We start from the raw sequence: 18,420 nt of genomic DNA, 5'->3' as shown, positions 1-18,420 counted from the left end.
AACCTGCGACCGTAGCGGTCTTGCGGTTCCAGACTGCAGCGCCTTTAACCGCACGGCCACTTCGGCCGGCCACTGAAAGTGAAGAAGTTTAATGAGTACAGAATAGTAATGGAGAGTGAACCGCAAAAAGCCAAGAGTAATGAGAAGTAACGTAAATGAGAACTATGTGACACTTAACATCAATATTGATGATAATGAAGGAAATGAAGTTAGGGAATTGTGGTTTCTTGGAAGCAAATAACTCAAGACTTTTGATGCACAGATGACGTAAAAAACAGGTTGATGAACGAGGATGTAAAGAACAGGTTGATGCGAGCAGGACGTAAAATACAGAGTAGTACAAGCAAAGAAGATATTCCTGCCCAAAATAAGTCTACTAGTGTCACATGTAGGTGTTAATATGATGAATAAATTTCTGAGAAAATGTACTTGGAACACGGAATGGCATGGTAGTCAGTAATGGACCTTGGGAAAACCATGAAACAAGAGGATCGAAGCATTTAAAATGTGATTGTACAGAAGCAAATTGAAAATGAAGTGGACCAGTAAGGTAAGGTCAGACAAGGTACTCTGAGTAACCGACAAAGATAGGAACAGATGGAATAGACAAGAAAAATGGATGGTATGATAGCGTGCATTGAAAAACATCAGGAAATACCTTCCACGGTACTAGAGGGAACTGTAAGGGTAAAATATGTAGAGAAAGACAGAGATTAAAATGCATGCAATAAATAAGTGAGAAGACTGATGACTAAAAAAAAAGGCAATTGGTAGACCTACCTCATATTAAAGTCCACTAATACTTTTTCTAAGGTAGTGTATATTCACATGCATGATATGTACATATTCTTCAGTGTATTCTCCACATCACCCTTCTATATCTTTCTTACCTCGATCTTCAACATATTTCTCAGTGTATCTTCCTCAGTACTCTTATATATCTGTCTTACCTTACCCCTGTTATCCCTACGCCATGATGGCAACATACACTCCTGGAAATGGAAAAAAGAACACATTGACACCGGTGTGTCAGACCCACCATACTTGCTCCGGACACTGCGAGAGGGCTGTACAAGCAATGATCACACGCACGGCACAGCGGACACACCAGGAACCGCGGTGTTGGCCGTCGAATGGCACTAGCTGCGCAGCATTTGTGCACCGCCGCCGTCAGTGTCAGCCAGTTTGCCGTGGCATACGGAGCTCCATCGCAGTCTTTAACACTGGTAGCATGCCGCGACAGCGGGGACGTGAACCGTATGTGCAGTTGACGGACTTTGAGCGAGGGCGTATTGTGGGCATGCGGGAGGCCGGGTGGACGACCGCCGAATTGCTCAACACGTGGGGCGTGAGGTCTCCACAGTACATCGATGTTGTCGCCAGTGGTCGGCGGAAGGTGCACGTGCCCGTCGACCTGGGACCGGACCGCAGCGACGCACGGATGCACGCCAAGACCGTAGGATCCTACGCAGTGCCGTAGGGGACCGCACCGCCACTTCCCAGCAAATTAGGGACACTGTTGCTCCTGGGGTATCGGCGAGGACCACTCGCAACCGTCTCCATGAAGCTGGGCTACGGTCCCGCACACCGTTAGGCCGTCTTCCGCTCACGCCCCAACATCGTGCAGCCTGCCTCCAGTGGTGTCGCGACAGGCGTGAATGGAGGGACGAATGGAGACGTGTCGTCTTCAGCGATGAGAGTCGCTTCTGCCTTGGTGCCAATGATGGTCGTATGCGTGTTTGGCGCCGTGCAGGTGAGCGCCACAATCAGGACTGCATACGACCGAGGCACACAGGGCCAACACCCGGCATCATGGTGTGGGGAGCGATCTCCTACGCTGGCCGTACACCACTGGTGATCGTCGAGGGGACACTGAATAGTGCACGGTACATCCAAACCGTAATCGAACCCATCGTTCTACCATTCCTAGACCGGCAAGGGAACTTGCTGTTCCAACAGGACAATGCACGTCCGCATGTATCCCGTGCCACCCAACGTGCTCTAGAAGGTGTAAGTCAACTACCCTGGCCAGCAAGATCTCCGGATCTGTCCCCCATTGAGCATGTTTGGGACTGGATGAAGCGTCGTCTCACGCGGTCTGCACGTCCAGCACGAACGCTGGTCCAACTGAGGCGCCAAGTGGAAATGGCATGGCAAGCCGTTCCACAGGACTACATCCAGCATCTCTACGATCGTCTCCATGGGAGAATAGCAGCCTGCATTGCTGCGAAAGGTGGATATACACTGTACTAGTGCCGACATTGTGCATGCTCTGTTGCCTGTGTCTATGTGCCTGTGGTTCTGTCAGTGTGATCATGTGATGTATCTGACCCCAGGAATGTGTCAATAAAGTTTCCCCTTCCTGGGACAATGAATTCACGGTGTTCTTATTTCAATTTCCAGGAGTGTATATTGCATACAGCCTTCCTTAATTAATAGTGCTCTAGCTTTGCCGATTGACATGTATACCGAAGAAGAATATAAGGAAATAATGGGAAGGCACAGTACTGGGAGAAACATCCAAATTAATTATATTTCAGTATTTGGGCATGCTAATGACTTTGTTGTTTTGTGTGAAGATGAGGATGAATGCCAGAACCTGAATGGAATGGTTTGCCAAGTGCAGAATGTAGTTTGAAAGCAAGCTGACGTAGACCAGATACTGAGGAGTAATAGAAATGATGGTAGTGACAAGCTGTGTGTTAAAATAGGTTATCACTTTGTTGCTGCCCCGAAATCTAAACACATAATGGTGGGCGAAACAACAACCTAAAAATCTGAAGAGCAAAGAGAGTGCTCCTCACTAAAAGATGTCTATAGTGATTAAATGTGGGCCTGCAACTGAGAAAGATATTTCTAAGAACTCACCCTTTGAGGATAACACTGTTGCAACTATGTCATAGGACGTAAATACACCTGAAAATTGTATAATTTACTTGTTTGAGATACTGATGTTACACGAAAAATCTGTATCTAATTAAAAGGACTGACAAGTCCCTCCCGCACTTGCGAGAGAAGAAAAATGCGGAAAACCGTAAACAGAAGGGAGTGATGGATACACTCGGCAGCTATTTCCATTCTGTTAGAGGAAGCCACAAAGGGTATAAACATTGGCTGCTAGTGATACCAAAACAGTCAGGAGACGCAAACCAAAAACAGAGGAACCATAAACGAATTCATATCGTAAGACTCGCACCATCACAGTGCCACTGCGAAACACACACACACACACACACACACACACACACACACATATATATATATATATATATATATATATACGGCAACTGTCAAGAAATGCCCGCTTACCATTAGTCATTAATGGATGTCTGATTAATTATAAATGTTACCGGCTTCCTGCTGAGCCAGATCAACTCTTTTACTTCTCGGAAATGAAAATAAGACTTTATCTTCATAGAATACGGCCTGTTTTTTTATATGCAGTCCAGAGTAAATATGAGCCTATCAAATCTAACCAGCGGTCATCAGCAAGGGAACAACACCGTTGGAAAAGTCGGTCGAACAACTTGTCAGAACAACTTACCGTATCCGCCATTTCACTTATCGAGCAGTATTGGAAGGAAAATACACTCCTCGAAATTGAAATAAGAACACCGTGAATTCATTGTCCCAGGAAGGGGAAACTTTATTGACACATTCCTGGGGTCAGATACATCACATGATCACACTGACAGAACCACAGGCACATAGACACAGGCAACAGAGCATGCACAATGTCGGCACTAGTACAGTGTATATCCACCTTTCGCAGCAATGCAGGCTGCTATTCTCCCATGGAGACGATCGTAGAGATGCTGGATGTAGTCCTGTGGAACGGCTTGCCATGCCATTTCCACCTGGCGCCGCAGTTGGACCAGCGTTTGTGCTGGACGTGCAGACCGCGTGAGACGACGCTTCATCCAGTCCCAAACATGCTCAATGGGGGACAGATCCGGAGATCTTGCTGGCCAGGGTAGTTGACTTACACCTTCTAGAGCACGTTGGGTGGCACGGGATACATGCGGACGTGCATTGTCCTGTTGGAACAGCAAGTTCCCTTGCCGGTCTAGGAATGGTAGAACGATGGGTTCGATTACGGTTTGGATGTACCGTGCACTATTCAGTGTCCCCTCGACGATCACCAGTGGTGTACGGCCAGTGTAGGAGATCGCTCCCCACACCATGATGCCGGGTGTTGGCCCTGTTTGCCTCGGTCGTATGCAGTCCTGATTGTGGCGCTCACCTGCACGGCGCCAAACACGCATACGACCATCATTGGCACCAAGGCAGAAGCGACTCTCATCGCTGAAGACGACACGTCTCCATTCGTCCCTCCATTCACGCCTGTCGCGACACCACTGGAGGCGGGCTGCACGATGTTGGGGCGTGAGCGGAAGACGGCCTAACGGTGTGCGGGACCGTAGCCCAGCCTCATGGAGACGGTTGCGAGTGGTCCTCGCCGATACCCCAGGAGCAACAGTGTCCCTAATTTGCTGGGAAGTGGCGGTGCGGTCCCCTACGGCACTGCGTAGGATCCTACGGTCTTGGCGTGCATCCGTGCGTCGCTGCGGTCCGGTCCCAGGTCGACGGGCACGTGCACCTTCCGCCGACCACTGGCGACAACATCGATGTACTGTGGAGACCTCACGCCCCACGTGTTGAGCAATTCGGCGGTACGTCCACCCGGCCTCCCGCATGCCCACTATACGCCCTCGCTCAAAGTCCGTCAACTGCACATACGGTTCACGTCCACGCTGTCGCGGCATGCTACCAGTGTTAAAGACTGCGATGGAGCTCCGTATGCCACGGCAAACTGGCTGACACTGACGGCGGCGGTGCACAAATGCTGCGCAGCTAGTGCCATTCGACGGCCAACACCGCGGTTCCTGGTGTGTCCGCTGTGCCGTGCGTGTGATCATTGCTTGTACAGCTCTCTCGCAGTGTCCGGAGCAAGTATGGTGGGTCTGACACAACGGTGTCAATGTGTTCTTTTTTCCATTTCCAGGAGTGTAAAAACGTAGTACACTATTTATACTTACAAACAGCCGAATAATAATGAAGTGAATACGTGTGTGGAAGAAGGTAAAACACCATGATGCTTACCGAGGGTTGACAGTACGATAATATAAGACACACAAACACGACGAAAACTAACATAGGCTACTACACGACTCGAACAACACAACTCTGTGCAGACCACCTAATGGTAGGTACAGTATTGTAAGACATCATAATACCCTACAGACACATTTGACGGAGCTAATGTCAGGAACAAGGTGTCGCGCAGTCCATCCTATGAACACATATTTTTCTGGGGAAGTATACGTTTCGAGGCAACGGCCTTGCCGCAGTGGATACACCGGTTCCCGTGAGATCACCGATGTTAAGCGCTGTCGGTCGTGGCTGGCACTTGGATGGGTGACCAACCAGCCGCCATGTGCTGTTGCCATTTTTCGGGGTGCACTCAGACTCGTGATGCCAATTGAGGAGCTACTCGACCGAATAGTAGCGGCTCCGGTCAAAGAAAACCATCATAACGACCGGGAGACCGGTGTGCTGACCACGCACCTCTCCTATCCGCATCCTCAGCTGAGGATGACACGGTGGTCGGATGGTCCCGATGGGCCACTTGTGGCCTGAAGACGGAGTGCTGTACGTTACGAGACACACTTATTTTTCTTGTTTAAGTAAATGCTGCCACCTCTCAAAGGCAGCAGACTTGTCCTACTTGAATCTGCTCTTAAAATGGAAAACTATCGAATAGCATGCAGCACCGCCAATGGCTTAGCCACCGAGAACATCGAGATTTACGTCCGCTTGGCCAGATATCTGCTATGGCGCAGTCACCAAGGTTTAGGTAGCACCCCTCTACAAGCACAGGACACGCTTGAGGTTGTTTTCTAGACCATCACTCATGCTGTCATTGCAGCAGTGACAGAGAAAATATAGCATACTCTCGATTCAACTGCGATAGATGTCCGTGCTCAGAACAAATCATTTAAAAAAACTGAGAATAAGACACGACAGCTCTAAAAGTATTGATCGGGAAATCTGAAGAATTTGAACAATGTTAGAGAGTAATTAGTCTGTTCGGGACTCTAGAAAATGAGACACAGATGGATTGCACCCGTGATCTAGAAGTAGCGTCTTTCATTAGTTGTCAAAACGTCCTCGATCCCACGTTCGAATTCCGCCTGTGCACAATTTTTGATTATTAATCAACAGTGACGGCCGAAGACTTCATGCATAAGAAATCACCCTCATTCTGCCAACGGCAGACGTGGGAAACTGGTCCTAAGGGGGGAATGGATCAGCAATGATCAACGGCATGAGGATGCAAAAGGCAAAAGGCAGTGAAACCCACTGAATGAAAGGCATGCAACGTGTACCCTCACGACATGTGGCCTGTAATTGAAAAAGTGTCTTGATGGTCTCCTCATTGGCAAAAGATTCCGCAATAGTCCCCTATACGGATCTCTGGGGACTGCCAACGGAAGGTGACCATGAGACAAAGACTGCATAATCAACGAAAGGACCAAGTTCTAGGATTTGGGGCGTTGAATGTCAGAAGCTTTAACATTGTAGGGAAACTACAAAATACGAAAAGGGAAATGCAAACGCTCAGTGTGGATATAAATGGGATAATTGAAGTGAAATGAAAAAAAAAGACAATGGTCTCTGCCCAGCAGCAGCAGAAAATGATATAATGGGAGTGGGATTCGTTATGAACAGAAAGGTGGAACAGAGAGTGTGTTTCCGTGAACAGTTCAGTGTTCTTATCAGAATCGACAGCAAACCAACACAGACAACAATACTTCACTTAAACATGCCGACGTCGAAAGCTAAGGACGTTAAGAGAAAGTATATGAGGATATTGAAAGGGAAACACAGTACGTAACTGGAGGTGAAAATGAAGTAGACATGGTCGACCTGAATGCAGATGTAGGGGAAGGAGTTGAAGAAAGGGTTACTGGAGAATATGGACCTGGGACAAAGAATGAGACAGAAGACGGACTATTTGAGTTTTGCAAATAATTTCACCTGGTAATAGCGAATACTCCGTTCAAGAATCACAAGAGGTGGAGCTATACTTGGAAGAGGCCGGGTTCTGTGAGTCAGTTACATTACATCATGATCAGGCAGAGATTCAGAATTAGATACTGGATTGTACGGCGCACCCAGGAACAGATATAGTCCCAGATCACAATATAGTAGTGATGAATAGTAGACTGAAGTCTAAGACATTAGTCATGAAGAATCGATACGCAAAGAAGTGGCATACGGAAGTAGTAATGAATGACGAGATACGCTTGAAGTTCTCTAATACTATACATACAGCAATAAGGAATAGCTCAGTAAACAGTGCAGTTGAATGGACATCTCTAAAAAGGACCACCACAGAAGTTTGAAAGAAAAACGTGTGTAGAAAGAAGGTAACTGCGAGTAAACCATGGGTAAAAGAAAAAATACTTCAGTCGATCGATAAAAAGGGGAAAGCGCAAAAACGTTTCGGGAAACTCAGGAATACAGAAATACAAGTCGCGGTGTGCTGATACGAAGTGTAGGGAAGCTAAGACGAAATGGCTGCATTAAAAATAATGAAGAGATCGGAAAAGAAATCATTGTTGGAATGACAACTCACCATACAGGAAAGTCAAAGAAACCTTCGGTGACATTGAAAGCAAGGGGATAACATTGTTGTGGTTGTGGTCTTCAGTCCTGAGACTGGTTTGATGCAGCTCTCCATGCTACTCTACCATGTGCAAGCTTCTTCATCTCCCAGTACTTACTGCAACCAACGTCCTTCTGAATCTGCTTAGTGTATTCATTTCTTGGTCTCCCTCTATGATTTTTACCCTCCACACTGCCCTCCAATGCTAAATTTGTGATCGCTTGATGCCTCAGAACATGTCCTATCAACCGGTCCCTTCTTCTTGTCAAGTTGTGCCCCAAACTCCTCTTCTCGCCAATTCTATTCAATACCTCCTTATTAGTTATGTGATCTACCCATCTAATCTTCAACATTCTTCTTTAGCACTACATTTCGAAAGCTTCTATTCTCTTCTTGTCGAAACTATTTATTGTCCATGTTTCACTTCCATACATGGCTACACTCCATACAAATACTTTCAGAAACGACTTCGTGACACTTAAATCTATACTCGATGTTAATAAATTTCTCTTCTTCAGAAACGCTTTCCTTGCCATTGCCAGTCTACATTTTATATCCTCTCTACTTCGACCATCATCAGTTATTTTTTTCCCCAAATAGCAAAACTCCTTTACTGCTTTAAGTGTCTCTTTTCCTAATCTAATTCCCTCAGCATCACACGACTTAATTCGACTACATTCCATTATCCTCGTTTCGCTTTTGTTTTTGTTTATCTTATACCCTCCTTTCAAGATACTGTCCATTCCGTTCAGCTGCCCTTCCAAGTCCTTTGCTGTCTGTGACTGAATTACAATGTCACCGGTGAACCTCAAAGTTTTTATTTCTTCTCCCTGGATTTTAATACCTATTCCGAATATTTCTTTTGTTTCCTTTACTGCTTGCTCAATGTACAGATTGAATAACATCGGGGAGAGGCTACAAACCTGTCTCACACCCTTCCCAACCGCTGCATCCCTTTCATGCTTCTCGACTCTTATAACTGCCATCTGGTTTCTGTACAAATTGTAAATAGGCTTTCGCTCCCTGTATTTTACTCCTGCCACCTTTAGGATTTGAAAGAGAGGATTCCAGTCAACATTGTCAAAAGCTTTCTCTAAGTCTACAAATGCTAGAAACGTAGGTTTGCCTTTCCTTAATCTTTCTTCTAAGATAAGTCGTAACGTCAGTACTGCCTCACGTGTTCCAACATTTCTACGGAATCCAAACTGATCTTTCCCAAGGTCGGCTTCTACCACTTGTTCCATTCGTCTGTAAATAATTCGCGTTAGTATTTTGCAGCTGTGACTTATTAAACTGATTGTTCGGTAATTTTCACATCTGTCAACACCTGCCTTCTTTGGGATTGGAATTATTATATTCTTCTGAAGTGTGAGGGTATTTCGCCTGTCTCGTACCTCTTGCTCACCAGATGGTAGAGTTTTGTCAGGACTGGCTCTCCCAAGGCCATCAGTAGTTCTAATGGAATGTTGTCTACTCCCGGGGCCTTGTTTCGACTCAGGTCTTTTAGTGCTCTGTCAAACTCGTCACGCAGTATCGTATCTCTCAATTCATCTTCATCTACATCCTCCTTCCATTTCCATACTATTGTCCTCACGTACATTGCCCGTGTATAGACTCCCTATATAATCCTTCCATATTTCTGCTTTCCTTTCTTTTCTTAGAACTGGGTTTCCCTCTGAGCTCTTGATATTCATACAAGTGGCTCTCTTTTCTCCAAAGATCTCTTTAATTTTCCTGTAGGCAGTATCTATCTTTCAACTAGTGAGATAAGCCTCTACATCCTTACATTTGTCCTCTAGTCATGCCTGCTTAGCCACTTTGCACTCCCCGTCAATCTCATTTTTGAGACGTTTGTATTCCTTTTTGCCTGCTTCATTTACTGCATTTTTATATTGTCTCCTTTCATCAATAAAATTGGATACTTCTTCTGTTACCCAAGGATTTCTACTAGCTCTCGTCTTTTTGCCTACTTGACCCTCTGCTGCCTTCACTATTTCATCCCTCCGAGCTACCCATTCGTCTTCTACTGTATTTCTTTCCCCCATTCCAGTCAATTGTTCCCTTATGCTCTCCCTGAAACCCTATACAACATTTGGTTTAGTCAGTTCATCCAGGTCTCATCTCCTTAAATTCCCACCTTTTTGCAATTTCTTTAGATTTAATCTACAGTTCATAACCAATAGATTGTGGTCAGCGTCCACATCTGCCCTGGAAATGTCTTATAATTTATAACCTGGATCCTAAATCTCTGTCTTACCATTATATTATCTATCTGATACCTTTTAGTATCTCCAGGATTCTTCCATGTATACAACCTTCTTTTATGATTCTTGAACCAAGTGTTAGCTATGATTAGGTTATGCTCTGTGCAGAATTCTACCAGACGGTTTCCTCTTTCATTTCTTACCCCCAGTCAACATTCACCTCCTACGTTTCCTTCTCTCCCTTTTCCTACTCTCGAATACAGTCACCCATGACTATTAAATTTTCGTCTCCCTTCACTACCTGAATTATTTCTTTTGTCTCATCATACATTTCTTCAATTTCTTCGTTATCTGCAGAGATAGTTGGCATATAAACTTGTACTACTGTAGTAGGCGTGGGCTTCGTCTCTATCTTGGCCACTATAATACGTTAACTATGCTGTTTGTAGTAGCTTACCCGCACTCCTATTTTTTTATTCATTATTAAACCTACTCCTGGATTACCGCTATTTGATTATGTATTTATAACCCTGTATTCACCTGACCCAAAGTCTTGTTCCTCCTGCCACCGAACTTCACTAATTCCCACTATATCTAACTTTAACCTATCCATTTCGCTTTTTAAATTTTCTAACCTACCTGCCCGATTAAGGGATCTGACATTCCACGCTCCGATCCGTAGAATTCCAGTTTTCTTTCACCTGATAATGACGTCCTCATGAGTAGTCCCCACCCGGAGATCCGAATGTGGGACTATTTTACCTCCGGAATATTTTACCCAAGAGGACGCCATCATCATTTAACCATACAGTAAAGCTGCATGCCCTCGGGAAGAATTACGGCTGTAGTTTCCCCTTGCATTCAGGCGTTCGCAGTACCAGCACAGCAAGGCTGTTTTTGTTAGTGTTACAAGGCCAGATTAATCATCCAGACTGTTGCCCCTGCAACTACTGAAAAGGCTGCTGCCCCTCTTCAGGAACCACACGTTTGTCTGGCCTCTCAACAGATACCCCTCCGTTGTGGTTGCACCTACGGTACGGCTATCTGTATCGTTGAGGCACGCAAGCCTCCCCACCAACGGCAAGGTCTATGGTTCATGGGGGGGAGGGGGGGGGGGAGGTCTTCGATTGACTCTAATGAGAACAGAATATGAATTTAGTGAATTTTTTTTTCTTCGATTGACTAAATTCATATTCTTTTTTCATTAGAGTGTTCATTCCTTTCAGCAGATCATGTAATTCCTTTCCGCCTTCACTAACGATTCCAATATTATCAGACAATTGCATCATTAATATCCTTTCAACTCAAAATTTGTTTCCACTCCTAAACCTTGCTTTTATTTCCATCAATGCTTCTCCGATGTATAGACTGAAAACTAGGAGCAGAAGATTGCACTCTTGTCTTACACCCTTTTTAATCGGGGCACTTGGTTCTCAGTCGTCCATTCTCATGGCTCTTGTGCATGATGTACATTACCCGTCTCTCCCTATAGCTTGCACCTACGTACCCTAGAAATTTGAATACCTTGTTCCATTTGGCATAGTGAAACGTTTTTCAGGCCGAAAAATTCTATGAACGTGTCCTGTCTTTTCTTTAGTGTTGCTTCCATAACCAACCGCAAAGTTATAATTGTCTCTCTGGCGCCTTTACGTTTCCTAACGCCAAACTGGACGTCATGTAACACATCCATAACTTATTTTCCATTCTTGTGTACTTTATGCTACTCAGCACCACTGATGCATGAGCTGTTAGGCTGATTGAGCTATAATTTTTGCATTTATAAGTCTTGCGGCCTTCGGAACTGAGTGAATGATATTTTTCCGAAAGTCAGGTGGCAATCGCCATATTCATACATTCTGCATACCAACGTGTAGAGTGTGTGTGTGTGTGTGTGTGTGTGTGTGTGTGTGTGTGTGTGTGTGTGTGTTAGCGTGGGAGAGTGAGAGAGAGAGAGAGAGAGAGAGAGAATTCCTAGGAATCAAACTGCTGAGGTCGTTGGTCCCTATACCCACACACTAGTTGAACTTAAAGTAATTTATGCTAAAAAAAAACATACACCAATGCCCGAGGGAGGACTCGAACCTCCGGGAGGAGGGGCCGCGCAGTCCGTGACATGGTGCCTTTAGCCGCTCGGCCACCCCGCGCGGCCCGTTACTAGTCGTTTTTTCCCCACTTCCCCCAATGATTTTAGAAATTCTTTTAAATTTTGTTTCTTCTTCTATCACATCAGACTTATCTTCCCCCTCACAGAAGCCTTCAGTGTACCCTTCTTACTTATCTGGTCTCTGTCCGCACCTAACAACGGAATTTCTGTTACACTGTTGATGTTACCACACTTGCTTGTAATATCACCGAAGGCTGTTTTGACTCTTGTATATTCTGAGTCGGGCCTTCAGACTATCATTTCTTTTCAGATTTCTTTATATTTTTCATACAGCATTTTTGTCTTAGCTTCCCTACACTTCCTGTTACGTAGTTCCTATATGATTTCTATTTCGGTATTCCTGAATATTTTTGTACTACCTTCTTTCATTGATCAGCTGAAGTATTTATTCTGTTACCCCTGGTTTCATCGCAGTTACCTTCTTTATAACTATTTGTTTCTTTCCAGCTTCTCTGATTTTGAATGATTTCACATACAATAGTGTCTGAAATGGTCCTTTAACAAAAGTTACTCATAGCCCCAACAGTAAACACATCTATGTTAAACAACAAACTTGCAGCTCTCAGGCTTCTCAATATACGCAAATGTTAAATAACAAAGTATTGCAGCTGTTAAGCATAAACTGGTATTTCTTGCAAGATCATCAGATGGAAATAGGAAAATTTTCACAAAGTCCACCCTGAAATGACTTGGGGACCTCAGTATAACCTTACGTAATAACACAACAAAACGTGACAGAGGAACAGCTCCCCTAGGCTAGTGTCACTCATTCTGTAGGTCCTGTCAATGATTCCTGTAACAGCACTACATAAAGGAATAATATTTAATTATGTTGCATAAAATCAATTTCTCAAGAGAAAGATATCATTAGCACTGAACAAAATGAAATCTTGCAAATAGGCAAACACACGGTGAAGAAATGTTGGCGCAGGCTGAGCTCACAGAGCGATGCCTCAGATACTATCAACACAAAAACGTGTCTCACTAACTGGTGGCAGTAAATGGACGTTAAAGAGTGGCAATCTGGCAACAATGTAATCACATGTACGGTAACTACCTCTGACAGCAAACGTAAGTATTGCTGTGTAGTTGAGGCAGTGGATAGAGTTTTTGGTTAGCATGCCAGAGGTCGTGGGTTCGATTGCAGATCGAAGCATATCTGTTATTCTTTGCTAAATGTAGTCTGCGTGGTACGGTATCTGGCATCTTAATCGTCACACTATGATTACAGTGGATCTTCTACAAAAAAAAGTTAGCATCTACATATTATGAATATGGAAATGGAAATACAATGGTTTTCACTAGTCAGTTTTATAGGAGCATTTGCATGTCGAAGACGCGAATTGTTTCGCTCCACTGCTACGTTTTCTGTGTACCCTCCCGCTGGTAAGTATCAGCTATTATTGTGGTCACCTTCAGGTCCATTAAATTTCGTTAGTGTTTTACGGCACCAGTAGGGCTAGCAACGCGCTTTGCAAATAATTTCCGAACTCAGTTACCATTTATATATAGTATCACCATGGAACCACTAATTATGCGTGTTAGCTTTGAGGCATATAAGTGCATGCGGTTTAATATCTGAAATACCTGGGCTATCAGGATCGAGCAGATGTGGCTACCTTTGTAGAAAGGGGACAAAATAAGTTACTGTCAGTTGCACTCAACATATAAACTTTACTTCTTAAAACACACAATCACACAAGCAAGAATCAAAAGCTCTCAAGTTTTTAACGAAAGAACTCCTCCGATTTAATTTAGATCGACTGAAAGCCACATCGAAAATCCAAGGCACAAGACATAAGCAAGGAGCGGAGGTAAAAGAGCTCTTCTGGAGTTTTCACTTCTTTAGGAAAAAAAAAACATTATCTTCAGTATAAATAGGGTGAAAGCCACAGCTTAAATTTTTCCAACTCCGCAGAAGGCCTCACATTAATCAAGAATAGTGTTACGGCCTAAGGCCGAGACAAAGATTTTCAATGTTTGATCCAAATAGCCTGAAAACCGGGCTGAAGGGCGCATATCAACAGAACAATTTAACGGCTTATGGGCTAGGAAGAAGAGCTTCCAATTTGAAAGGCTGAAGGCCTTATCTTAAAATATATCTTTTAAAACTTGACTGAAGGCCTCATACTAAAGAATAACAATCTCATGGCTTAAGGGCAACACAACGATTTTGAATTTTTAATTTAAGAGCGATTAAAACTCAGCCGAAGGCCACATACCATGCAGAAACAATTTTACGGAGTAAGGCCTAAAGGGAAGATCTTCTAAATTTCAACTAAAATAGGCTAAAGGCTTTATCCTAAAGTGCTTCACATAAAACTCGGCTGAAGGCTACATACGGAACCAAAACATCTCACGGCTGAAAGCCCGGACAAAAAAATTTCCAATTCTTAATTTAAGTAGGAAAACTCGGCTGAAGGCCACATACCAAACAAGAAACAATTTCTTTCTTTACAGCTTCAGGCCTAAGAGGAAAGCCTTACAATTTTAATAAGCTAAAACTCGGCTGAAGAGCATACAGATTACTTAAGACTGAAAAACGAAATCACTATGTAAAACGGAAGGAGCGGCGCTCAGAAGGTTCCAAGGATCAGCCTGGGAAGGTAGCACGGACGCAAGTTTAGATGAGACAGACAGCCAGACCAACAACCTCTCAATCGGAAGGCAACCCAACCGAAAGCGAGTCAAAGAACCTACCAATTCTGCTCCACCCGACCAGCAAAACGAAAACAAGATGTCAATAGGACACAACATTCTGGATACTGGTACCCAATCCGGCCAAGTCAGAATAAACGCCCAAATCTACCAACAACACCTCAGCTGTCGAACTAAACGCCGTGCTGGACGGCATCAACACGAGGAAAATACACTGCCTAAAATTACGTCAACGGCCACAAGGCAGAAGATACCGCTGGTACACTTCAATAATGAAGGAATGAATTACATTAAGTTAAACACAACACAAGAAGACGGCTCCAACTCTAGCCGACTTCAATGCACACACGTCGTTGCTCGCTGGAATCTCCCAGAAAGTCACAACCAGCATGAGACGGTGATAGCAGTTGAGGCTTGATAGTAGGCTAAGTTAGCCCTCAACTTTAGTGTCCAGGCTTGGTGGGCGACGAACTTAGTAACCCTCTCAAGAAGCGCCTCACAACTCCAACCGCTCCGCGCCAATGGCTCCGGCCAGGCTACGCGCCACGGAGACTTCCTCGCCGCTCTGCCCCAAGACAACCGACTGCCACACACGGAAACGGTCAAAGGACCAAACAGACGTCGGCTGATGGGAGGGCGACCGAACGACCAACCAACGGTCGTCGTTTCCGCTCCGTTCTCCTTCAGTCCGAGAGTGCATGTCGGCAAGTACTGCTATCCGCACCTCACTGGTGCTCCGACCCCGAAGCTCCTCCGCCGCCGACCGCTGCTCCGTCCCCGACTGCACTGCTGGTCCGTCTCCAACGGACTTCATACACACGACGACCCGGAAATACTATCCGTCGCTCCAGAGATGGTACGACAGTTCACTTACCGATAAGCGCTACTGCTGCCACTCACGGGCTGGTAAGGGGGGAAGTTAGTGACGCCAGTAAATGGAATAACAAAACGAGGCGGCAGTACCGTAAGAGAAGATGACAAACAATAAGTGGCATGAACAGGAGCTGCGCACGGCTCAGTATCACTATGCATTAGTATTATTATTGTTACCAATGGAAATTTGGAAACATCACGTCCACTGCCTTTACAGAAACTGTGTAATTCGACAAGGAACATTTCGCAATTAGCAGTATCGGGATGAATCATGCAGAGCAAAAGCTACAAGAGAGGTGTCACGCTTTAGGTGGAGCAATCCGCTTCACTAATAACGTGATTGTACTACTGGGTGTCCAGAAAAGGGCTCCCTGATTTCAAAATTAAATATCTCGAAAACAAACATCGATAGAGGAATGCAGTAAACGGTATGTTTATTGTGAAAGCTGTAAGAAGTTTATACAGCAGTTTGAAATAATAGTTACAAAAGCAACTAACAGATGGCGCGGCCGAAGTGGCCGTGCGGTTAAAGGCGCTGCAGTCTGGAACCGCAAGACCGCTACGGTCGCAGGTTCGAATCCTGCCTCGGGCATGGATGTTTGTGATGTCCTTAGGTTAGTTAGGTTTAACTAGTTCTAAGTTCTAGGGGACTAATGACCTCAGCAGTTGAGTCCCATAGTGCTCAGAGCCATTTGAACCATTTGAACAGATGGCGCCGTACGGTGTACAGCTCATATCAGCATACATAAGTGAAATAATCGTATGAAAACAATCTTTGCAAACAATCACATCACAATGTTTTCAAAATGTTCACCATTGGCGTAACAGAGGTGGCGCAAACGAAGAATGAAATTCGCCATTAGGTTTCGTAGTGTCTCAACCGAAATGGATTCACATGCCACAGAGATCGCCGATTCAAGCTCGTCCAGGGTGGCGGGATGCTTCGGGTAGACCATGCCCCACAAAAAAAAAGTCACAGGAAGTCAAATCCGGCGAATATGGAGGCCAATCCATGTCTACACCAGTAAATTTGGGATATTCCAAAGCAATGACTCGATTCCCGAAGTATTCCTCAAGAAAGCGAAACACTTGTTCGGTCCGATGTGGTCGGGCTCCATCTTGCATAAACCATTCAGTACCTGGTCGATCCTCTAACTCTTGCAGTGTGGCGACAGATTGTTCCAAAATTGCAACGTACCGTGCACCAGTGATGTTTCTCGAATGAAAAAAGGGCCAATAATGCCTCTGCTGCATACTGCAGCCCACACAGTAACTTTAGGAGGATACAGGGGTGTCGCTTCTCACCAATATGGCTTTTCGGAACCCCAAAATCGCCAGTTCTGCTTATTCACGTATCCATTCAGGTGGAAGTGTGCTTCATCTGTAAACCAGATGCAGCCAACATCAAATCCTTCACTATAAATCATTGTGAGCATGATATTAGGAAAGGCAACCCTATGTTGCACAGCTCGTACGGGTATGGCCTGGTGCGTTTGAATTTTGAATGGAAACATGTGTAGGCTCTTTCTCAGTATTTTCTGCGTGCTGGAACGCTTCAAACCAGTCTCAGATGTGATTCTACGGACGGATGACATTGGATTTCGCTGAATAATTCCAGAGTCTGTGGCGATATTTTCAGGCGTAACTTCGGTTTGCTTGCGGCCGACAAGCCCAACTAGATCATCAGTTACGCTACCTGTTCGTTGAAATTATTTGAAGAGCGTACGAATGGTTTTCGTATAGGGTCCTTTTGGAACATTAAATCGTGCTTGAAAACCTCGCTTGTTGCCGTAGGACTCTCTTCTAACCAGTGGTACTCTAGCACCAGAAAAACGCGTTGTTCAATGGAGTACATGGTTTTAATCTCTTCCTTCGGTACGCTAACCTCCTTTCACGTTTCAATAGTGGAACTGATCGCTCTGGGCTTCGGATCACTATTTATACTAGGCATTACGTATGGCGATTACAGCGCCATCTGTTATCAGCTATTGTAACTATTATTTCAAACTGCTGCATAAACTTCTTACAGGTTTCACAATAAACATACCGTTTACTGCATTCCTCTATCGATCTTTGTTTTCGAGATATTTACTTTTGAAATCAGGGAGTCCTTTTCTGGACACCCTGTATATGCGCTGTTCACCAGACAGGGACTAGCTCCTTGTGGAGTACAGCGCCCGTGGTAGACTCCATGTACATTAGTACAAATATTGTATTATCTTCTTGTGTTCTTCTAAAACATTGTACAGATGTATGGTATACCCAAAAGATAAATATTCTTCTGGCCCTTGGTGGATCTGATAGCCGGCCTCGTGTTGCCGTTCGTGAATATGCTGCTAGATGTCCTGGTTGACGTCATCCAGATAAAAATGGTTTCATCTACTAAAGCTTCACCTCTCCTTCCACCATTGCGTGACAGAGGTCGTCCACGGACTCGCCATATACCAACTATTCAGGAATCTATTCTGCAGGGCACACACCAAGAATCGCTGCTAATTACACGTAGCGCAGCAAGACATCGTCGTGTCTGGCGACGCATGGTCGTTGACGTGCTGCGCGAGCATCGGCTGCACCCCTACCATTATTCTTTAACACAAAATCCCCATGCTGAAGACTAACGTTTTGCGGCTGCTATTCTGTGAATAGTTCCAACAGCAACAAGAGGTCAACAACGACTTCATGAACACCGTATTGCCGGCCGCTGGTGGCCGAGCGGTTCTGGCGCTACAGTCTGGAACCGCGCGACCGCTACGGTTGCAGCTTCGAATCCTGCCTCGGGCATGGATATGTGTGATGTTCGTAGGTTAGTTACGTTTAGTTCTAAGTTCTAGGCGACTGATGACCTCAGA

At 44.9% G+C, this 18,420-nt stretch overlaps 1 protein-coding gene across 1 annotated transcript in view; it reads left to right on the top strand.

Annotated features, from left to right (window-relative positions):
* Window positions 1-18,420, top strand: part of LOC126252179 (solute carrier family 22 member 7-like) — a gene marked incomplete at its 5' end in the record, with an annotated part of 157,856 nt that overhangs the window by 68,364 nt on the left and 71,072 nt on the right. Inside the window, one exon of the mRNA XM_049953049.1 lies at window positions 7,757-7,782. Coding sequence (XP_049809006.1) covers window positions 7,757-7,782 — 26 coding nt within the window. The remainder of the gene's footprint in view (window positions 1-7,756; window positions 7,783-18,420) is intronic.

The sequence above is a fragment of the Schistocerca nitens genome, chromosome 4, assembly GCF_023898315.1.
Source record: "Schistocerca nitens isolate TAMUIC-IGC-003100 chromosome 4, iqSchNite1.1, whole genome shotgun sequence".
Lineage (NCBI taxonomy): Eukaryota > Metazoa > Arthropoda > Insecta > Orthoptera > Acrididae > Schistocerca > Schistocerca nitens.
The sequence above is the reverse complement of the archived record's forward strand: the minus strand, read 5'-3'. Positions and strand labels throughout refer to the sequence as shown.